The sequence below is a fragment of the Agelaius phoeniceus genome, chromosome 4 (assembly GCF_051311805.1).
Source record: "Agelaius phoeniceus isolate bAgePho1 chromosome 4, bAgePho1.hap1, whole genome shotgun sequence".
Lineage (NCBI taxonomy): Eukaryota > Metazoa > Chordata > Aves > Passeriformes > Icteridae > Agelaius > Agelaius phoeniceus.
This window is the reverse complement of record NC_135268.1, coordinates 47648650-47672910: the sequence shown is the minus strand read 5'-3', so window position 1 is coordinate 47672910 and position 24261 is coordinate 47648650. Positions and strand designations below refer to the sequence as shown.

General features: G+C 40.7%; 1 protein-coding gene across 2 annotated transcripts in view; it reads right to left on the bottom strand.

Annotated features, from left to right (window-relative positions):
* The window catches only part of LNX1 (ligand of numb-protein X 1), a 119445-nt gene that overhangs the window by 21311 nt on the left and 73873 nt on the right, over nucleotides 1-24261 (bottom strand). For both annotated transcript variants that reach the window (XM_077177538.1, XM_054632752.2), the window contains 3 exons: nucleotides 11814-12055; nucleotides 10057-10212; nucleotides 1127-1329 (listed from right to left, as the gene is read on the bottom strand). In XM_077177538.1, coding sequence (XP_077033653.1) covers nucleotides 1127-1329; nucleotides 10057-10212; nucleotides 11814-12055 — 601 coding nt within the window. The remainder of the gene's footprint in view (nucleotides 1-1126; nucleotides 1330-10056; nucleotides 10213-11813; nucleotides 12056-24261) is intronic.

The window sequence follows — 24261 nt, the reverse complement described above, 5'->3', positions numbered from 1 at the left end:
ACAAAGAAGGAAAGAGCCTCAAGTAGAAGTTTAAATGCCTTAGATATTTACTAACAATTATGCTGATTTACCACACTAGAGAATCATACTTTCCTTTTTTTCCTCAGAGTTTTTCAGGTTAGATTTAATTCAGATGAGAATAAAACTGTATAACTACCACTTTTTAAATTTGGATGAGGAAAAGAAAGAGGAAAAAAGAGTTTCCAGTCAATCCCATCATGTTCATATGTGTAAGAGTGACTAGGCATTGCACTTTATATTGCTAAATGAAAACCAGTTGCAAGATTGTATTTTATCACTGGCTAGAAAACCTGAATCAGACAAGATATTTCCATGTAGCTTTACATTGCACAGGTTGAACCATTTAAGTATTAAGAAAATCTCCAAAATGTAAGAGAAATACTCCCCAGCACAGACAAAAGCATTTGGCTGGTGTTTGCTTTTGCAGACTTCCTATGTGGGAACAATGGAGTTGTTCTGCTGCAGCCTGATGGGGAGGACTGCACCCAGAGAGACAGCTCAACTAGCTTTAAGTTGCTACCTTGGGTACCACAAACAGCATGAGCTGCACCAGGATGGGGCTGAAATTCACAGGAATCCTTGGTAAATCCTGGGCAGTCAGCCAAGGCTGGGAAGAGCCAGGCTGGGCCCATCCGTGCCACAGTCACAGCTTCATTGTGCAGTTTGGATGTGCCCTGCAGGAACAGCTTTGTCTTAGTGGTGCCATTAACTCTGCTGCTCTGTGCTGGCACCAGGACAAAAAGGCTCCCTGAAACACATAGCTGGGTGTGCATGCTATGCAGCTGCTGCTGGGACCCACCATCCAGAAGCATTTTTATTCACTGTTAGAGTGAAGTATGCCCACATTTTGATCCCTTTCCAAAGGGAAATCCCTTTGGCCAAGTCTGTCTGACATAAAGCAGAAAGCATGGCACAACCTTGGCACGCCTCAAGTGTCCTCAGCTACCACTGGGGTCAGCAAAAGCAAGGAGATCGTGGGGCCTTGTGGGTGGTGCTCTGAACTTCAGAACAGCTTTCTGCAACTTTGCAAATCTCATTGTGATCGACTTCAACCATCTCATTCTTTGTCAGGCTATTTTTATCTCCTACCTCCACAGTACTGTACCTTTAGTATCATGTCTCCAGGCAGCAATCTTCCATCTCTGGCAATCACCCCATCTCGATAAATATGCTGTATAATAATGTGAACCAAAGGGGTCTCACTGCCTCCCACGATCCTAATGGCCAGACTTTCATGTGGATCGCTGCGGCTGATCTTAATGCAGGTAACCTCCCCATCTGGAATCAGGTGGTACAGCCTGGGAAAACCTGGAAATGCATATTCTAAGGTATTTATTTGACAACACAGCTTTGCTTTGTTGAAACATGCACTGCACAACCTCAAGTACCTGCCAGTTAGTCAAGCTAGGTTTTATGCATGTATATGATTCATACCAAGTGGGAAGAAAAGGATAGGTAAGCTTGCTGAATGGACTTGAAGGGAACTTTCAACAATTAATATATTCAAACTTCCTTTTTCCCCCACAAAATACAGCCTTAAACCCTTGATGTAACCTGGACAGATGAAATGTACTTAGAGTTATACACATAAATATTTTGAGGGAATCATGTACATTTTTGGTCACCAGAGACACCTCAGAACCAGGCCACAGTTTCTTGCTGGCCCTAGAAGAGATGGGCATGGGTACCTCAGCAAACATCCATCGCTGCTGGGCTGTAAACCCTATCTCACTGGTAGCATCCCAGGCTGCCCTGTTTTCTCCATTTTTGGTGTCACAGTGGAGGACAGGGCTCTTGTCTTGTGACATCCAAGGAAGCCTTTAATTTATCTTTAGCTACCAGAAAGGCAACAAAGCAAAGGTTTGGACAAACCAAAGCATACAGTAGTTTTCCTACCAGACCACTCTCCTTTCATCACTGCTTGAACTCTAGGAAGTAGGAATGAGTGACTTTAACTGTGATGTGTCAATTAAAACCACAGTATGCTCAAAGTACCTGGAGGGAAAGATCTCTGCTGGCCCTGGCAATCTGGCTGTGGGGAGGAGGGACTAAGTGTGGATCCTTTTTGTATTTAAAAGGCACTGGATTAGGGTATCGTCTTCCAAACCCTACTTTTCAACTGGCATGTCTGATTTCACAGCATGTCACTAATACTTTCTTTCCTTCCAGGTCAATTCAAAATTTTAATCCATATTCAGCAGTGAGTAAAGTTGAAGTAAAAGCAGCAGTGTGTTTTCCAGCACAGGCACAGCAGCCTTCAATTATTTTGAATTCCCCAAAGCTGAGAGAAAGCATTTAAACTTTTTGCATGTGAATCCAATCCAGTGGTTATATGACAAACCTGTAAGTCAAAAAATTAACTGCTAATATTTTTTTCAATAACCTATTTTAGAAATGAAAGTATGAGTGTTAATAAATAGTAGTTAAGTGAAAAATGAAACTTTATAGACCAGAATCTGAGATAGAATTAATATTTGCTACTACAGAATTAGCAGGCAACAAACCAGCAAGGCACCAAAACCTTTTGAGAGAGCGCAGGGGGGAAAAAAAGAACAGGAAAAATATATTGAGAAACACCACGTTGCATCCCTTACCACTTCTTTGATCATATGCTCTTCAGGGTGGGAAGCTGTCCTCCTCCACGTCTGTAAAAAGCACCTACCAGTAGCACAGACTTGACAGGCAATAAAAGTCTGTCTAGATAACTTCACAGTCTTCACCAACCTAATACTCAACCATTTCTTCTTGTAATAGCAGTTTCTGTGCTAGTACAGGTTTACTTCCGTTTTGCAGGCAACTTTAATATTTCAGGAATGGAAGGTGCTTCATTTCCCCCATGCTCCTCTATTTTCTAAATGCTATTTGCTCAGCTTGTAATTTGCTCAGTTCTCTCTAGCCTGAAGGGTGATTCACATGATCTAAATCCAGGCCTCAAATGCACAGTTTGGTGATCTACTTGCTCTGACTTCCTTTGCAGTGCACAGGCACCCAAAGAGATATATTCCCATGCTAAATCGCCCCTGCAGGTGCCAAATCTCCACTGCTGTGTAAGAAAAGAGGCAATTAACTCTGGCAATTAACTCTGGCATCTCAGTGGGGTGCTTAAAGTCAGACAATACAAATACTCCTCAAAAATCACCAATGGCCTGATCCCTGCATGCACATTTCAGTGTGGCTATAACAGTTATGTGTTAAGGGTTATGTGTAAGGGTTATGTGTAAAAATACACATGAAAATCCAGACACCTAGATCTTCCCTGCATGCAAATAAATTAATATACATGTATATATTGCAGATCACAAAACAGTGCTATAATAGACCTATTATGATGACTCAGTTCACATCCTAATAAACTATGCTTTTTGACACTGATGCTCATTTTTCCATAGCCCATTGTGAAAACCCTTCTAAAGGAATTATTCAGTTGTATTTCTTGTCCATGGAGAATTGTAGACTGAGCAAGCTATTGACACTCTTATGTTATTTCAACCTGCAATTATCCCAGAGCAAAATCAGGGCAATGTGGCAGTGAACAAGTCTCTACTCTTGTACAAGACTTACCTACATCTTTACATATGTATAAACATAAATAGGTTTCTTTGCATTTTGAGCAATGCCTTATCTGGTTTGTTAAGTCTTGCACTGGTACTTGGATGACTTTCAATACAGTTTTATGCAGATTTTTTAGAGGAATTTTTGATGTCTAATTTCCTTCTGAAATGTGCAGTCTACAACAACCCAAATCTTTCCAAGACATTTTTCTTTTGCCAGTCTGCAAGTCTCTAATGCCACCCTTCCATAGTTAGCAGGCTGTACTGCCTCACTTCCTGTCTTCATTTGATTTGTGTTATCAAATATACACAATAAACAGAAATATTTTCTCCTCAGATGAGCTAAGCAACTAAATAATTCCTTTATGAACCATTAATTTCTGCTCTCTTAATTGAAGACTTGCCTGTTCTTTTCATCCCAGACATTTGTATTCTCAACAACCTAGACTGTCAGAAGTAAAAGGTCAATTTTGATAAACTAACCTATTTACCTAATGCCTATTTTGATAAACTAACAGTAAGTATGGCAATCTAAATATATAAAGTACACAAATACACTTTTTTAAAATAATAAGAAGAAAATTAATAATTGCTTTTTCACCAAAAAGTCTGCATACATTGTGTGCAGTTTGATGAAAACTTACCATACATATTTCATGATGATGCCATGTCTAGAAAGCAATGTCTTCAAATTGAATTATTAATGCATAGACCATACCCAGAAAAGGTGGACCCTGGTTTATAACATGGTTGCATACAATGACTGGGGGCTTAGGAGCCCAATTGAAGGAACTCCAACTGAGTTGAGGGCTTGTACCTTTCAGACATATATACATCCTGTTGTGGGTCTGGAGTATCAGTTTTCACAGACTCCATTTTCCAGCCCTTACACTCTTATTTAAAATTCCCCATTTTCTTTGGTCAGGTTTTCCAGAGCAGGAAAACCCAGGAGTATTGCATACCTTTCTTTACCATTTTATATTTCCAGTCCTTAAATATTGAAGAGCTGCTGAATCTAGAAAGAAGGAAACTTTCTGTCTTGTTTTTCGTGATTCTTCCAGGTTTTCCCACAGAATGTTGTGTTTTTGTCACGGGGGGTTGTATGGAGCATTCTGAATCTGTTAATATAATAAAATGTCACCTGCTTTCATAAAAACTGTGTGGGCTTTTTTTGTCAAGCAGTATTCTCTTAATATTAGTGTGCAATGTTATCAATACTTTCACACATTACTTTATGGTAAACAACACAGGAGAGACCAACTTCGCCCAGTGAACTCCATTTATCTGGCACAATGTGGGACACTGAGCATTTGTTACTTAGTGGCCATGACAGAGAATTACAAAATTTAGTAAGCTTACTATTTTTCCCCACAGTTTATAATATTTAATGGTAGCATTCTTCCAGTGCTCAGGTTTCTGCTGACTTCTGTGCACATCATGCTCCTTCCAACAGTGCTGCCATGAGGGTAGCTTCTGCCTTCATTCCCAGGACTCAGTGTGACAATGTGCAATGTTTGCTGTGACTCTGGGGTCCAAATTAATCAAAGGTCACTGTAAAGAAAACTTGTATCTGTGGTTGCAAGTCCTCATTTAGATCAGGCAGCCTGCGTAATGTGCCAGCTCACCCCCACAAATAGGACCATCTGCAGCAGCACACATTCATCCTTCCCAGCATCTGGACACCAGAATTTAAATTAAGCTTGTGTAACCTAGTCTTGGAAAATTAATGTGTCTGTAAGTATCACATGCCCTTGTGCTGGTGGGGAGCTTTATTCTGCAAATTTTCCTTCCCAACAGATTTTCATTTATCATGCCATTCTCCCAAAGGTTTGCCATCATTTTGATTTAATGCCTTCCATTAATTCCCCAGTGATGCTTCTCCAATGGAGGAACAGGTAGAAGGTGATGCCAGTTCTTCCCCTCACCAAAGGAATGCCAGACATTCCCTTCACCAAAGGAATCCCAAAAGAGCTAAAATGAAACTGTTGCTGAGTTGACTGTGTATCTAAAGAGTTGTGACTCTCAAATACAGCAGGCAAATTCATCAGTCTGTAGTAGAGGAAGTGCTACAGAGACAATCTCTTTCTTCGGGAAATTGCCTGGCTCTTCGTTCCAGAGCAGAGTACTTTGAACCAGTTCTGTAACAGCTGCTTTGGGAAACCAGAATGGCAGCTGAATCAAATCTGAGAAAAATAGGAACAGTGTGGGATTTCTGTGAGGTGCAGCCTTCCTGAGACAGAGGTTGGGCTGCACTGTCTTGTCCTGGGGCTGGATAAACCACGTTTTTTTCTGCATACAGGGAGCCTTAATGCCATGAAATGGTTGATACCATCTGTGTTTCACTTACCTTCTTTTTCTTCACATGCTTTTCCAAACACTGAAGTATTTATGTTATCTATCTATCTATCTATCTATCTATCTATCACATATATGTATGTGTATATATATCTCTCAAAAATAACAGGTATTCACACTGAACAGTGCCAGAGGGAAGTTTGTTCTGTGTTCTGTGGTTCTGCCAGTGCCTGCTGGGGCTTCCTTGGTCTTGACTGCTGCAAAGCAATGCCAGATGGTAGAACTGCATCCACTATGAGACTGAGTTTGACTTTGAAAAACATTTGCCATCCTCAAGCAATCCTATATTAAATTTCTTTTACAATGACTTGACTGCAAAATGAAATCAATTAAAGTTTTTGGAAGTCAAAAACACAGTTCTTTTACTCGAAAACTGTAAGGAAGTTTTTTAAATTGTACCTGCAAATTCTTTGCTCCTAAAACATTAGCTGATTCACAATTTGTATTTCTAGATCAGTTTGAGTAAAGAGTACATATATATCTATAGTCTTTCTTGGAACTGAATTTAAGGTGTGAAGCCAAACTAAGAGCACAGTGATACAAATAAGCATAGCAAAGCTGGAGCACTCTTTGTTTGGAAATATTTTATCACTTAAGTAGATTGTCAAGGTCATTTACACTAGTAGATCTAATCAGAAGATATTACATCGTAAATGCATCAGTGCCTTAAGCATGTCCCTGTCACCTTCTCTCACATCTCGGAGTGCAACTCTTTCTCTTAAACTTTCTAAACTTCTACTTCAGACCTGGAAAGCTATTTGTACCTGTAAATGCTGTTAATGAAATTGCTCTCAGATAAATATCACAAGCTTGGGTGCTGCCTACAGACAAATATTTCTTTGCATGGGATTTTAGAAATAACAAAGTATTAAAAATAAGGAAATCTTTACAGCTCCTTCCCCCTAAATATTTTCTCATTAGTGTTTGTGCTTTTCATTCACCTCTAACATTTTCTTTGGTTTGGACATTTAACAACTCTCTGCTGAAAATGCCACAAAAACAGAGAAAGAAAGCCTGAATCATTTAAATCCAAAATGAGCACATATAACATTGTTTAAACAAATTCATATTTTTTATAAGGTATAAGATAGCATTGGACTGTAACTATTTCTCTGCTGTAATTATAACAGAAACACATTTGATATTATACACCATATGATGCAATGTCCTTGGGTGTCAGTTTTTTCCAAAACCAGTTCTAGATTCAGCTTTAAGTTAAGAAGAATTTGAATGCTTTTTCTCCCTCATCAGAAACCATTATTTTGTCTTGTACCCTCACAGTCATACTGCAACTGAGCACTGGCTCAACCAACATAGCAGCTTCAGATTAAATGCACCCACACACCCTTAATGAAGGGTTGCTGAAGGCTAATACATGGCTACTTGTCGTGGTGTTCATTCTCAGAGCTCCACTGACCAAAATACAGGCAAAACAGATTAAACAGAGACATGTGAATTAAGATGAGGATATTCTGAAAACTGGAGTCAGATGAATTATACATTGAGCTTTGCCAGATGATCTCACCTCTCCTTTATCAAGAAGAGGTTATCAGCAAGAAGGGGCTTATTCACTCTGTGAGGCTGGTATAGTCCCAGCTTTATTCTGCTCATGGACTGACCAAACCTGGTGAGGAAAGTGGTCACCAGAGAGTTGATGAAGTGCTGCCTCATCTCCTGGGGCAATGAGTCATGGCTCAGTTCTTTTCTCAGATGGTCCCAGACACAAACCTGTGAAACTTTGGGAAAGGCAGCAGCACCTTTCCCACTGGATGTGGGGACCTCTGAAGTGAGGAACCACCTCATTCACCCCCACAGGAGCACCTCCATTCCCAGGAGAGTGGTGTGGCAATGGTGAGACAGATACACAGGGCTCCCTTTTCTTCAATATGTGTGACTCTCAGTGAGCACAGGGCAGAGCATACAGCAGCTATCCCTAAAGACTGACCAACAGCTCTGATCAGAAGTCTAGCTGCAGACTGCTCAGAGCAGCTGAGGTTTTAAAAAAATAAATAAAAGAAGAAAACATACAGAACTGGAGAAGAAAACCGGCCCCCAGCTGGCAGGATGATGATAACTGCTACAGAAAGAAGTACATTCATTCCCTCCTCAGAGAAGAAACAGAGAAAGCCTTTGAGATGCCATTACACAAAGCACCTGTTGCAAAGGACTGAATTGCAATCTTTGTTCAAGTTGTATTTCTTCAAGTTACTTGCTTGCATTTTTTAAAGATCAATTTCCAGAACTGTGTAATCAAAAGGCATTCTTTGCAAATGTAATTAATAAAGTAATTTAGGTACCCAGCTTCTGTGATCTCATACTTAAGAGTAACTGCTTATTAAGTAATTATATGCCTACCTGGTTTTTCCAGTGCAGCAGAATACATTTGGAAGTTTACAGGCGTGCTGGGTGCAGAGGAATGAAACCACAAGCAGAGCCAAGGAGACACTGACAATCCTGACACTGTCAGTGGGGCCCTGGAGTGATTGCCATTATACATCCCTTACAGAGACAACTATGATTTTCACTTGCTGGGAATGTAAAGGCCAGTGACATCTTCACACCTTTCTGCTAACTTCTGCAAACATCTGGACTGCACTGGGCTACTGGATAGGTGCTGTTGACATCCAGATTATTTGCACACCCTGGACATGAAACCAAGAATTCAGTGGAACTATTACTGATGTCAGCTATATGTCTAGGTAGAAAGTGGTCTGTATGTCATCCTGAAGGGATGTCTTTTGAAAAAATATGAAGTTGAGGCATGGAGAATTTCGCTTCTTCTAAAAAAAGGCAAGCTTTTGCTCACAGTGAATTGAAGTGTTACTATAGAACGAGAAATCTATCTGCCTGCTCAAACAGAGATCTAAACAACTTGTAAAATTTTACTTGGGAAAAAAAGAGTATTATTTTTAATAATAAAAATTATTTTAAATTATTTTAAAATATAGTAAAATTATTCATGATGTTTCCAGGTCAAGGAGTATATTCCCATCCCTTTTATGGAGAAGGTTCACAATTTTGAATTACCAGGTTTTATTTTGGCTCTGTCAGCAAGTATGTGAAGTAGGAGAGTAAGTACCACAGTAACATAGTGAAACTCTCCTGAAAGAATGGGCAAATAAAGCAGAAGTATATTGAACATGGTTCTCCAATTCACCACTATTCACAATGGCATCACAATGATGCTTGAAACTAGCATTTGGCAGCCTTTTGTGCTTATTTTGTGTGTGTTTCAATGAGAACTTGAATACAGAGCAAAAGGAAGTTGGATATTTTGTATTCTGAAAGCCTGCATTCTGAACATTTGATCTGGGAAGAGACATGAGGTGCTGAGGCATCAAGCAAAGGAATAATAAGGTGAGTGGAGACCTTGATTAAGACATTGATTCCCACTCTATCATCACTTCCTCTTGATGCATGAATGCCATTGTTGGTTTCATAATTATGGTCCAAACTGATTAGTAACATTTGCTTATTGCTTTGAGAATGCCAAATGTTAAGTGTTACTACCTCCCAGACCCCTCATCCCTGACATACATCAGACAAACTTGCCTCTCCCTGCTGCTTAAGAGCAGAGCATTCTTACCTCATCACCTGCCTGGCTGAGGTAATAAAGGAGCCCACAGAAATGCAGAATAATTACAGTACTTTGCACTTCCATACCATCCTCCCACTGGGAATTTCCAGTGCTTCATAAACATTAGCCAAAACTCATTAAGTTCTTCTAAAGTATGATTATTGTGATCCATTTGCTTTAGAGGGACAGGCACGTGCCAATGGAGAGACTTGAACAAAATTACAGAGCAAATCAATGACAGCTCCAGTAACAGATCCCAGATGCCCAGATCCCACATCCCGTGGGCTAGATCCTGGGCTGGCTACAGCATGCAGGCTGTTACCAGAACAGCCCTACGTGAGGTCCCACACACCCCAGCAATATTCTTGCCTGCCAGTCAGTAACATCTTTGGAAAGAAGAAAATAAGGAAAGATTGTGTTTTCTGGTTTGTTTGTTTTAATCACGCACAGCCCACCACATGAAAGGCACATCAGTCATGGATCTCCAGCTCCCACGTGGACAGGGCTCCCTACCCCCTTTTGAGTGATACCACAAGATGAACAAAACATTACCTTCCTCTCCAGCAGCAGAGTTTCCAACAGTCTCCCTTTCCCGGTCAGTCTGGTTGGAAACAGCACTTCCACTTTTTGTCCTTCGAAGAACGCTGAACGCTTTGTTTATTTTTTTAAAAGATCTGCTTCTTATAGTGGAACGTTCAAAGTGCCGAGCTGCAACAGCAGGAAGAAAACCAAATCAGTACAGTTCAGCAGTTCTGCTCTAGAACCACAGCATTTCTGCAGCCCCTGGCATATGATGGGATGTAACATCAACATCAGGGCTGCCTGTGCTTCACCTTTGACCCTGAGTCTGCTGATACTTCAAGGCTGCACCCACCTGAATCTGGGTACAATCACCCTACCTCAGTCCCACACCCTCGAATTGCCTCCTTCCTGTCTGTTTTGCTAATCACATGGAAAAATCTCCTGTGAGTGTGGTAGCTTTGGAAAGAATAATCCTCCATCAAGACAGAATTACCAGAAATTCTGTGAAAAATACATATTTTCTCAGCTATACATGTTTGACCAAAAAAAGCTGGAAGTCATTAAAAACTCTTCTTGACAAAATACATACTACTACTTCTGTCTCAAAACCTTGCAATGCTTCTAAAGCCACCAATGATTGCCAACTGTTCCATGTCAAAAAATTCAAATATTATCATCAGGTGGGAGGGATCAAAACCTCACATATTCTGACTCGGGTACAGCAATACAAAAGAAAAGGCATAATACTTTCAAAACATGTCACTCTTTTCCATCCTGCTAAAGATATCTTCATGGTTGTGGCTGTTCTGTCTGTTCCAGCTCTGCATGCTAGCCAAATATTGTAATCTAATAATACAACATTCCCTCAAACCAGACTGTGGCCTCTACACTCAATAAAACTGACAGAATTTATTGAGATTCTGGTGCTCTCTTCTTGCACCCTTCCTTTCCTCACCTCTCCAAACCCTGGCACAACAAAAGGATAATGCTTCTCATTTCCTAGTCTTTCTTCATCCCTTCATCCATCTTCCCCATATGCAACTGGCAGCACACAAGGTGGGCTTTTTCCATTTTAGATTCAGAATCTTCAAATACATGCTTTGAACTCACCATTAACACTTCTGACTCTGGCTTTGGCCAGGCCCTGTTTTTCAAACATGACACTCATCAGAGACAGGTGAAGTGTCACAAGGTGAAAGATCAAGGCAAAGTCTCCTGATGCGGCTTGTCCCTGACTGTTGTTATTTCAGCAGGACCAGCTCCTCCAAACTGCACCTTCCCAAGAAGCTGGCAGATGTTCCCCAGGCTCCTAAGGCAATTCTTAAGGGTTTGTTTTCCTGAAAATACTTGGCAAATGGGTAACACAGTTCCAAATAGGATTTTGGGTAGGTGTCCATGTCTGTGGGCATTACTTGGGCCACCAACATTTAGTGGAGACACATTATCCAGCTACACCATCTCCCCAGCCCATCACATAACATTTAATCTTCCAACTGAGCTGACTTACCTAAATAATCTTTATAAAGATTTGCAGTTTACATGTGTACAGCTAGTCCATTTTCAGCTTGATCCCACCCCTGGCCAAGACATTTTTTTTCACCTCAAATCTATTGGGTCACTGAGCGTGCAATTTGATAAACCATGACAAATGAAAGCTTTCACTTTCCCCACCCCTTTTTCTTTCTCTTTTTTTTTATTTTTTTAATCCTCCAGTGACACATTTTTAACATAAAACCGAATGTTGCAAGGGGCTAGCAGGCTCTGAAGCTGCCATTTTTGGCTCTTACTCCGATTGCGGTTGCTGCGGTGCAGGTCCCCGGGGCTGCTGCCCAGCTGGCTGTCCTCTGAGGTGGGGCTGAAGGCCGGGTTCACCAGCCCTGGCTCATCTGTCATTAAGGCGATGGCTGCAGCTGCTGAGAGCTCAGGGCCCAGGGCAGCCACTGCCAAGCTGGAGCCACGGTCTGGAGAGCAGTCCTGGGAACGCCTCTTCCGTTCCTTGGTAAGGCCATAGTGGGATGCTCCTTTACATCTGAGGAGAAGGGAGGGAAAGAGAGACATGATAGCAAGTTGTGTTTAAATGTTGCATACTTATGGACATTTTCTGGTTCCAAGGAAGCACTTGGAGTACAACCTGTGATGATCATGGTGACCAGTGAAATGTGGTTAGAACAAGAGGGAAAAATGCCAGTGTGTGATTCAAAGGAGGTGAGTTACTACCTTACATGGGAAGAGCACTGCTGGTCAAGGAAAAATAGACAGCCTCAGCCTTGTGTATATTCTTATGTGTATAAATTGTTATTGTGGATGCAAGAGGACAAGAATAGCAGGTGGCTAATTAAACAAGAGGCTACAATCTGTAATTTCCTACTTGCCTGTGATTGATGAAGGAGAGCAGGGTAAGGCCTGACCCTTCTCCGGATCTGCTAGTGAAATAAAAGGCACCTTTACCTAGTCCTGCCTCCTGAAAAACCCTCCCAGTCACCAAGGTGGTCACATGCGGAGCATGGCACTGTGTCTGTGGAGACCAGAGCAAACCATGAAGGGAGGGCTGCAGGTGGGAGCTGGACACCTGGGGGCTGCAGGAATCCAGGCCCCACGTGGTGCCTGTACAGACCATTTACTACTTGAACTGCATCTGATGAATTGTTTTCTATTCAGCCACAGAGATGAAGTTGCCAACTCTGCTATTCCAGCTCAGCTGAGACACTAAAATAGGCAGGTCATTGCCTTGGCAGAGGAAGAAGTGCAAGTAGGGGTAGGGGGTCCCACTGACCCTGCAGCCTCACCAGGGTCGAGGAGGGACTGCAAAGCTCCCACCAAGGGGCTGGGACCTCATGCCAAGGTCCTTGGGCCAGCCTGGGACTTCACCAGCTTGGGGACCTCAAGACAGGTTCTAAACTACTTCTGGGGGGAAACCTTCTGTTTCTAGTGGAGCAACACATGTTCCCAAAAGAGCTGAAAATACAGCATTATAAGGGGAAAGTTACAAACCTGCTTTGAAACACACTTAGTGATGCTTCCAACTGTCTGCTCTAGATTCACCCTAGACGGTAAAGGCAGGACCATGCATGGCATTTCTTTTTTAAGACTCATGAAAGAAAGTCACTTGAATAAAATCAAAGGTCACTGTACTCTTTATGAGTCAGTATTCAATTAATGCTATAAAATAACTGAAAAGACAGAGTGACCAAGGACACAACACCTGTGACTTCACCAGCACCACTTCTGCCCAGTGCCCACCCACTAGAACCACATTCAGTGCATTAAAAAAATAAAAATCTGCCTTTTAATCATAATCTAATGAGCTTGGCCTACTTTCAGTTACTATTATCCCTTTCTTCATGGTGAAGGCTAACTGATGACTTTCATGAAAGTGCCCTGTAGGACAAACTCACAGAAATAGCTGCAGAAACCCTTAGGGATAGAAAACTCTTTGTAATATATGGCATGCTCAAAAAGCAATGCATAATACATATAGTACACAACACTAGTGGGTTAAGTGTCACAAAAAGAAATAGTACACTGAACAGAAGACTTGGAAGAGAAGTGATTATGGAAGCACTTCCTGAGATAAAAAGATGATATGAGGCTATGTCATCGAGCTCTCTGTACCAGCTTCAGAGTAGCTGTTTAATTTCTATCATGGTACTGACTTTTGATCAGACAATTAATTAGAACCTTTTTTTGGGACTAGATTATGGTTTACCATCATTTACTTCATGCTGCTTCTGGCAACTTCTATCTTAAAGAAGGAAAAAATACCCAAACCAAACTCTGTCATATTGATGCCACTGTGTAAGGGTTATGTATGTGCTTTAAGGCTTGGATAGAAATGGCTGTAACAGAAGTTATTTCTGAAACTTTTCACAAGCAAAATGAGGCATCTCAGAGGAAAGTACTCTTATGGAAGAGAAGATTGGTCAACTACTTCAAAAGACCAATGAATAGCTATTTGAGGCACCCATTGCAAGGCAAAACTGCAACAATAGTCATGTAAAGAAAGTAAGAGCTCTCCTGCCTCCATCGCAGCAGTTATTTTTCTGTTTCTTTCCAGATTTTCTCACTTCCCGCAGAACCCTAAACTATGGCAGGATGCTCTCCGTTAGATTTCATGGGAAGCAGAAGCACAAAGGCCTTTTCCTCTTGTTACTCACCTAAACATCTTCATCACAGTGTTTTGGAAACCCATCCTTGACATCTGCCTCTTTTAGTAAAGTCACATTTGCTAATCCAGCCTATGAATGCTTGACAAAATAGTTTAGAAATAGTCTAAAAGCCCCGCACAAAGAAGTGGCTTTGGGGAGAACTGTTTGCTGTTTTCAGAAGACAGTCTCTACTTTATAACAATCTTGCAAAGATTCAGAATATTATAAAAGATATTCCTACTCCTGTTTATTTAATTTGCCTGTGTTTTTCCCATGTCAGTAAAGTTTCAGTGGCTGATACTAGAACATCAGCCTTGTGAATGGGTTCTCAGATGCAGATATTTTTTTTTAATTGGAAAGCTCTATGAAGATCAATAACAAGATCAGAAGTGGCTCTGCCCAAAGATTCCCAGCTATTTGGATTAAATCACTGCCTGGTGCCCATCTGCAGTTCACTGCTACAGCCTTCTCTTTCTGTGGAAATCCTCACTTGCTGCTGCTGGCTGCACTGCAGACACACAGTCAACAGCTTCATTCCAACAGCAATGAACAGAAGACAGCTACTTTGAATGTAGAGAGGACTGACACAGTTTAAGATGTGGCTTATTGGAGAAGACAAGTTGTCATGATACAAAGCACAAAGCATATCTTTCTAGCGCTGCCAGAAATAGTTAAAGAAGAACCAGAGCTCTTCAAGTATGATCACTGAAGCTATTTCTTAAATAATTGTGGCAGGCATAAATGAACACAAATCAAGACCTCTTTCTTCAGATTAACACAGTGTCCTTGAAGAAGGGGAAAAAAAGTCCCAAGACCTCAAACTTGTAATAAAATTTGCAACAGCATCTCTTCACTTTCATTGTTTTGCTTGTGCTGACACTGCTGTGATAACAGAAAACAGAAGAGATGACTGTCTAAGTGGAATCATATTTATAGTGTTTCAGCTACATTTTTCCATATGGTTGGATTTGGCTCCCAGAAAAGAGAGAAACATAAAACAGCTACATGCCAGCAGTAATTAGCTCTCTCATTGTGAGTATTAATCACAATGCTGATTTGCAGCTGGAAGAGTGGGATACCTGATTAACATAGCCAGTCAGAAAGTGAACTCAGCACTGTCTGCAGGCCAAGGTGAACCACAGATTTATGTTCCTTCCCAGTCGTGCTGGACAGTGAGTACATCTGTGCAGCCGTGCGATACTGAAACAATTTGAAGGCCAAACCCCAGAGAGATAAACAGACATGAATAATGTGTGTTGTACAGTTTGTGCCATTAAAGTAGTGTCACTAGGTGCACAGGAAACTGAGAAAATAGTTTCTTCTGTTTGCACAGCCTCTTTTATGAAGCAGATATCTACTGTCTGATATTCTGGTATGAGCTAACCACTGGGCCATATGAGAGCAGTGGTGGCTGCTGAAATTCCACCCAGGGCTGCAGTTCTGGCTGGTATCAACACTGGCAGCCACAGGGCAATCTTTGCCCTCCACCCTGCTCCACACTTGAGGGACACTCTGCACTCCAGGCTTCAGGAGCAGCACATCCCAAGAGCCAGAGCAAGGAGATAACCAAAACCCTGTGGCAGCCTTAACTTGGTCCTACCATTTGTAAAAACAGCCTTCAGTTAAACTCAAGGCCGACAGAAACATATCCATGTCATTTGAAATTCAAATTAAAACCATGGTTTGAAAAGAGAGTTCTCCTTGCAGCATCCCTGACTTGCACAGCAAAGGAGGAACTGAAAGTAAGACTGACCTCAAGGATTTCAATTACCCAGGCTGACACAGAAAAAAATGTAAAGCCAAAACATAAGCAAGGACAACTGCATGAATTTTTTCACCTCTCTTCTGGTGATCTAAATGAAACAACTCCACAGGTAAAAAAATGTATGTATATGTTTGTCCATGGCAGGGGGACTGTAACTAGATGATCTTTATGGTTCCTTCCAACACAAAGGATAGGATCATTCTATGATACTATGATTTATAATGCATGTGTTCTTAAAAATGCCCTGCCTTCTGTGTCACTTCACAATCTCTGCCTGGGCATGAAACAAGGGAAAAAAAAAGTGAATCTGAAGAGTCACAGTGGTTGTGACCCAGTCCAGACACGAATAAACAGAGCAGGACCCCTCCCCTGCCCAGTTCCAGTAGTGTTCTCCCAACCTCACTTCCAGCACCCCTCATATTTTGGACTGCTTTGCTTTAGTGCAGAAGCAGCAGACACATTGTCAGAATGCAACTAAGAATAATGTATACAAAGCACTTAAGATTGCCCATCCGAAGAAAATACTGCATAATGGGCTGTCATTGCTGTTTCATAGCTAAACCCTGATCAGGGTAGACAAGTATGTTTCAGCTACAGTCTCACTGCAAGAAGCCTCATCTCTGTGTAATTTGGGGGTCCAAACAAGCTGGGGTCCAAAACATCAACACTGTGTACCATACCTCTGCTACACAAACTCCCTGAGTGCTCTAGCACCCATAAACTATTGCAGTGGAAAGGATGATGGAGAAACCAAAGCTGATCAACCAGGAGCATCCTGGATAACCTGGTGCTGATAACCTTGCTTGTGACACCCTGGTGAGAGGTTCCTGCTGTGCCTGGGTAGAAAGGAGGTACGGGGTTTAACTGGACAGGTTGACTCACAAGAAGGTGTTGACAATTCCTGCCCCACAGGAACCATTCACACTGTGTGTGCATTAGCAGTGACAGTAGTCCAAACATAACCCCAAGACCAACCACATGGATTTCAGGCCAAACACTTGAACTCTGAAGTTTTCTGAAACTCCATCACAAGGAAGTGAAGTAACTCAATCAGTTCTTCAGACAGGGTTAACACCAACTCTTCTGATCTCACTTTTGCAACAGTGCACCAAGAAATGGAGTCAAATACGAAAAAGAAGCGAGGCACCTGAACTGCCACTAAATCCCATGTTACAGATATAAGCTAAAATGCAGCAAATACACTGTCTCCCATCCAGTCCAACCATACTGATGCTGAAGAGGTCAGAGACACCAATATTTTTGGCAGTGAAGGTGACCACTACCCTGCTACTCTCTGAACTTGATGACATTGTAACATCCTTGCTTAGAAAACTAGCTTCTGTGAATCCTGGTCCTATGTACAAAATTCCTCTTTTTTCTTTTTCTGCTATGTAGGGAAATGAATTCTGGTACAGAGCACTTCACAGAAATTATTTTTCCTTGGTACTTCTGAGTTCCTGCAAGGATTAACTGTTGTGTGAATGTTGCACATGGAAAAAAGCTTCATAAGTACCTGATTTTTTAAAATGCACATGTCTTTTCCACTTTTTATAAAGAACTGTCTCATGTCAAGAACAATCCTCAAGCTACTGTAATCGTGGTATTCAGCTATGGCTAGAAGGTTCTGCCTACATTAAACCTTACTCAATATTGATAAAGAAGGGAATGAGCCATATAAAAAGCAAAGCCTAAACTTCTGGATCACAGTTTTCCAGTGAACATTTGCTGAAAGACAGGCTGCAAAACCCTGTATCTAAGCAGGCAACTAGAAATAGGCTGATCTGCACCTGCACTTGAATTTCATAATGCCAGCAGTATTTCCAGGTGCTTGTCACTGCTGTTCTGTGCACTCTGTACCCTGGCATTGATGCACCTGGGTATCCTCTCCCTGATGATCCCTCAGTGTCAGAGACTTGCCATCTTGTTTGGAGAAAAAAAAGCATATTTTTCACTTAAGTGGGAAATGGTCCCAGTTACTACTGCTCTTTCTCTTCAATAACCCTGTAAACAAAAGCCTTTTAGAGGCAGTTTCCTGACACCTGGGGCATCAGGGCTGGCTGGGAGGGCAGCATGGGCCTGTGGCATGATCCCTGCTGCCTCTGGAGGGCTGGGGATCAGCAATTCCTTCCTACGGTTCCATAAACACTGCTCTTCTCAGTGTCAGCACAGAGATAGCTGCGATAGAAACTAAGATGAGGCAAATGGCTTCTCTGTCTAGCTGTCAGAGAGATTTTCTCATGTTATTTGCTCTCTATTGTCAGCCAGAGGCCTTTGCCATAGTAAAAGCACATGATAGATTTAGTGGTTCTGTATTTCTGCATTACTAGTCTCTAATATTTATAAGTATCCTCATAATATTTATTGTATTAAGCTAAAGTTATTTAGCTTAAATACTTTCCCACAAGATAGGAAAATCTCTCACATATTGATCTGTTTCAGTTTAATTTCTGTATTATGATTTCCTAAGGGTTTTTTTCCACAATTTTTGTGTTAATGAAGACATCAAAATTCAATAAATTCTGGAAAACTACCTTACTAGCAAAGCCTAAAATTGTGCTTTGTCCTATCTGTAAAGATCTGACCCCAGGGAAGGGCTGTCATTTTCACAATGCTTTTGCACTAAGGTGCTGTCAAACAAAATATATTTGTGCATTATATAAGGAACGTGCACAGGAGTATCTGTATACTCATATTTCCATGTCAGCTACTCTGTATGAATTTGGGTCCACTAGTAGAAAAAGGAGTTGTAGTTCTCATGGAATTAAAAAGGTAAGGTTTTCTAAGAACATGAGGAAAAAAATATTGAGCATTCTTGATAATTCCAATTTAGTCTTCATCTATAGTGACATGTACCCATTTCTGGGATTTGTCCGCTGAGAAGGAGGAGCAAGTGTGGTTCATCATCATGTTTGAGGCCCTTAAAAGTAGTTTGGTGAAGTATTGATGAAGAACAGAACTGCAGCTCAGAGTTCAGACCTCGCAGCTCCCAAAAATACCAACGGACAAAGACTTGGTGTCAGACAAAAATTGAACAAGCATTCAATAAAAACCAAATACCTATTTCATATTTGACTGCTCATACTGAAAAAGGGGGGTATCTCCATATTGCCTAATAGTTTTCAGTAGAGTTGAAAGAACTTGGAACACATTTTTAATCTTAAATATAATGTAGAGCTTAAATTTCACGTGCATGCTAGCAAAGTATCACCTAACATGAGGTCATGTTTAGGATTTTTCCCCCTTCTCTTTAAAACTCAGGAAGTTGTATTTCAACCACCATCTTGAGCTTTTATTATGAAATCTTTTGAAAGACCCATTAGCCTCTATCATGGGAACAAGGAATTGGAAGAAATTGGAAAACAACATCAGTTGCCTGCAATTGCAGACAAAAATCATGGCTGGGATTATTGTGCAATGATCCCAGTTATTGTTGGGACTAAGTACAAATTGTTGGTCCAGAACATGTTATCTTTTTCTCTTGACATTTCTTTCAGGCTATTATTTTGTCACTGATGATTTTGAAACCACTGTACTGTTTTTTTTTCAAGGTGGGATTATAATTTCAATTTCTAGTCTTAAAGCAATCCAACAAATTTCAACTGTCTTACATATAGGAGAAGGGAGCTGTAAATTGCTAGAGAGAGCTGAGATGGGCAAATTGGCACCCAGGCTTTTCAACTGCTTTTTACAGGTTAGCACACCTAGTTTTTGCTTAACATAACTACTTCTTTAGAGAAGCCAATATTCACAATTGACTTTGTGAATATTTCTTTTGCTTCACCTTCTATGCCCTTTTCCCCCGTGTTCACGTCACAAATGCTCTGAGAATGCACAAAGGCATCAGCAGACTGTTCCCACTGCTCACATAAGGTGTAGCCTTGAGTTGCTTCTAGAGTTGCCTCTACCTTTTCCAATACTGCCTTCAAATGTAATGCTTGTGGAGCACAAGTATACCTGGAGCTACAAAACTGAGGAGTTAAGCAGGGTGGAAGACTGCAGTCAGTCTCTTATTCATTATTTACTCCTAGATTACAAACAAATTCACCTATGTTACTCCTAAACAAACATTTGTCATCACAGAGAAGATACTGGCCAGACATACAGTACCAGAGTGATCTTGTGTGATACAAAACAGCAGCAATATTTATTTATACTGAACTTAATTAAAGACTGAAGCTCCCAAAGAGTGACCTACATATCTCATGCAATCTACTCACACCAGCTGACACAAGCAAGAAAAACAGAAGTAGCACACTATCTCTAATTCCTGGTAGGTGCTCAGGTATTGACACAGCAAGGAACCTGTGAGTACTTGGTTAGGAGATTCAGAGCAAAATAAGAGTGAAAAACAAGACACATGGGACTAGCAGTTTTGAGCTGGTGAGAGCCTGTAAACCTTGTTGATGGGTTGTAATACTTACAGCATTCAACAAATAATACATTATTTAAACCCACTTATCCTGTCCAAGTGCTGTATTAAAGTACTGAAGTACTAAAACTTCTCTTTACTTTAGCAGAAGTGGAGCTTGATGAAAGCTTTACCAAGAGCTTTCATCACTTTTCAGAATTGTATCATTACCTATAAAACATACTTACAAGATTCAGCTTTTACTACTTCAAGAAGAGTCAAACTTGAACATTTTTCCAAAGGAAAATGAGAAAACACAAATTAGAAAGAGAATTTTCTTCATGGAAAATGTAGGAATTTTAGCAATATTTGTACATTCTTCTTCTACAGAAGTTGTGGATGAGGGAGTGATCACAAGTAATGTGTATCAGTTGAGTATTTAGAAAGCAACACAAGACCTGCCATGAGCAGCTCTGAGTTTCATATCTGCTCTTCAAGTCCATCCAAGACCACTCAAACAGCTAGCACTCAGCCAGCAATCTTGACCACTGATTTTGCCTCATACTAATAAAATAATGATAATACAACCTTTTTACATTAGGAATTGAGATCATACATAATAAAGCTGCAGCAGGATCACTAAAAATATTCCTAATTTAGAACATTAACTAAGAAATGAGCCTAGGGAAAATCTCACCATATATACACAAAGCCTCAAAAATTGCTGCTAAAATCAGGTTATCTGTGACAAAAATAACAAGTGCAAAGACAAAGGAATTCTTGAGGTGTTGCAATGCTCTTTCTCATATCCAATATACTCATCCAATACTCATAATCCAATAGTCTCAATCCAATACACTACATTTTTCAAATTATGTAGGTACACATATAATTAATATTAAGAATAAGCATTCAATCTGTTGACTCATATGCTTTTCATGTTTATTGTTCATATGTTTTTCACTTTTATTGTTCGGTCTTTTGATCACTGGATTTTCAACAGGTAAAACCAGTCTCCTGGAACTTAATATCTCAGCATTGTCTTCCCCTCCTACTATCCCCACCTATGCTATAAAAACTGTATGATGCAGTGAGCAAAATATGTTTGCAATGGGACAAGTGGGGTTGGTTTTTAACAAGGTTGACAGGATTAGCTTAACCCGAATTCTTGCAGCTACAGACAGAAAAGCCTGACAGACAGAAACTTTGTATTTACATATACTTAGCATGCAATTATTTTAAAAATAAAACTAATTACAATATCTGCTGTGTCACAGACTCAGCAAGCCAGCACTACTGAGAGCAGGTGTGAGGCTTCTGTTGGCAAAGAGAAGTAACACATGCCCATAAGCCTCTAGATATAATAAAAAGAGAACACTGTGTTCAATTTCAAGATGTTTTCAACCCAAGACTTGGGTTTACTACTATGCTCTCCACTGGAATCTGAAATTATAGGAAATAATGGAGCTACATCCAGCAAATCACAAATGCTGTCTTTACACAATCTGATTCACAGAACATGCTGTGGACCACCATCCACAGGTCTAGCTCTGGTGGCATTTGTCTCTGACCACTGTGACCCAAAAGTCACATAAGATCCCTTCTAGGTCAGCGTGGATATCTAAATTATACAGCTAACACATCTTGGTACATATCACATGCTAAACACATCTTTGCTTCCTCATAGGGAAGGTCACAAAAAAGGAGATCTCAGCACACCTCAGGAGTTAAAAAACCACAGAGATCCCTGTCAGATGCCTGGCTGAGTCTTAAGCAAACATCTCTGCCAGTACAACTAAGTAGTTTCTTGAAATGTCACAAATGTTTCCCATATTCTTATAAAATCAGAAGTCTAATAGTCAACAAGGACCCCAAATCAGCCCTATAAGTAAACTACATTGCATTCTTCTCTTTTGCCCATATGATTAGAAGAGGGTGGATCAGAGGGACATCACAAGCCAGTTTTCAGAACAAATCCCCCCAGACCCATTTGGCAAGCAAAAATCTTCACTCTTTGTGTTTTATGAGTTCCACCCAGTTGAATATGAGATATTTCAGTGAGCTATTTCATCCATCCATTAAAATAAACACACATTGTGAAAACATTTAAGGGCTTCAGAAAGTCCAAATCCAGCCACAGCACAAGCATGGCTGGAATGTTGTTTATAGTCCCCTGAAACCTCACATAGTAGGAAATGCTCACTTGTGCTGTAAAAATTGTGAAAATTTCTCTTGTTTTGGAACACACTTTTATAATAGCTCTATCAGGAATACTTTTTACCTGAATTCCTTTACCCAAATCTGAAAAAAGCCCAGTCCACTCACCCTTCTCCCCAGATAGGCACCTACAGGCAGTGTTGTGTTCAATATGATGGAAAGCACCTGGGAGAGCAGTGGTGTGGCTTCCCTCCTGTTGTAAGCAGACCACTGTCAGTGGAGGAGGGAGGCTGGGGAGGCTGAAGGAGCTCACAGCCTCCTACCCCAGTTTTCAGGAGTGCTCTAACCACTAAAACTCAGTTTGGGATAAGGCTGAGTTCTGCTCCTCCTGCTGAAGCTTATTCTGAGAGGTGAGTTAAGCAAGAGGGAGACCAATGCTACATCCAAATTAAAAACTTGCACAGAGGGAGGGAGAAACTGAATCCTGCTTCAGAGCCTGTTGTGGCTTTTCAGTTAAATTTGAGAGAGGTTCAAAGGAAAGGCACTCTTCTTTAAGTCCAGCCTGGACTGGCAATACTATCAAGGCACACAAGCCCATCCTCAGTCTGAAGCTGAAGAATTGGCCTTAGAGGCTTCAGATACAGGCTGAGAACCTCTCTGGGAAATTGTGTATTGTTTTCTCAGATCACTGGGATTTAACTGGGGAATCAAGGAATAAAATAAAAAAATTAGAGTGCAAGCAAGAATTCAACCTTAAGGACAAAAGATGCCCTCAGAAGTGGGTACCATATCACCAACAACACAAAATGCATACCCGTGACAAAGAAAAGTACCATAAAATCATAGAAGAGCCTAGGCTGGAAGAGACCTCAACAGATCATGTTGTCCAACCTTTCATGGGAGAGGAAGCCTAGATGAGATTATCTAGCATCCTCTCCAAAATTTTGAGTGATAAAACTTTTATCTGAGGTGATTAACCTTAAGCATCTTAAAAACCTTGAGTGGTGGCAACTCTACCACATCCCTGGTGATGTTGTTCCGGGGATGTTGAACAATTGTACTCACTGTGAAAAAAAGTAGGAGAAGTAAACAAGTTTTGCCCTGTATCTTCCTTTAAACCAATTTTTCTCAGGCTGTTGCTCCTTCATATTCCTTAGTTTACAGATGTTTTGTGTTTCTTTAGGTTTCCTTAGTCACTTCTAATTGCTCAGATTTCATGCTATTTTTGCATTGTATAAATAAGAGAAGATCATAAAATGGTTTAGGTTGGAATGCACCTAAAAGACCATCTAGTCCCAGCCCCACCTTCCATGGACAAGGACACATTTCACTAGACCAGGCTGTTCAAGGCCTTATCCAACCTGTCCTTGAACACTGCTGGCATCCATAGTTTCCCTGGGCAAATCTTTCCAACGTCTCACTATCCTCACAGTAAAGAATTTTTTCCTTATACCTAACCTAAGTTTTCCTTCTTTCAGTTTGTACCCATTACTCCTTGTCCTATTACAAGAGTCCCTGGCAGAGTCCCTCTCCAGCTTCCCTGTAGGCCCCATTCAGATACTGGATGTTTTCTCTCTACTTTTTTTTTTCTTTAATTATACAATTTTTAGAAAAGCCTCTTCAGGATAAAAGGCAGTCACTTCATCCTGACCCGTTACAAAACACATTAACTTTTGTATTCATCCAACTAAAGTACTGGAAACAATTAAATAAATACAAAATATCCTTCAAGAAGCTGCAGTTTCCTTTCCCTTTTACAACACTGCAGCCTTGGAAATTTCAATATTCAAGCTCTAATGATGAGTCTTGCTTTAAATTTT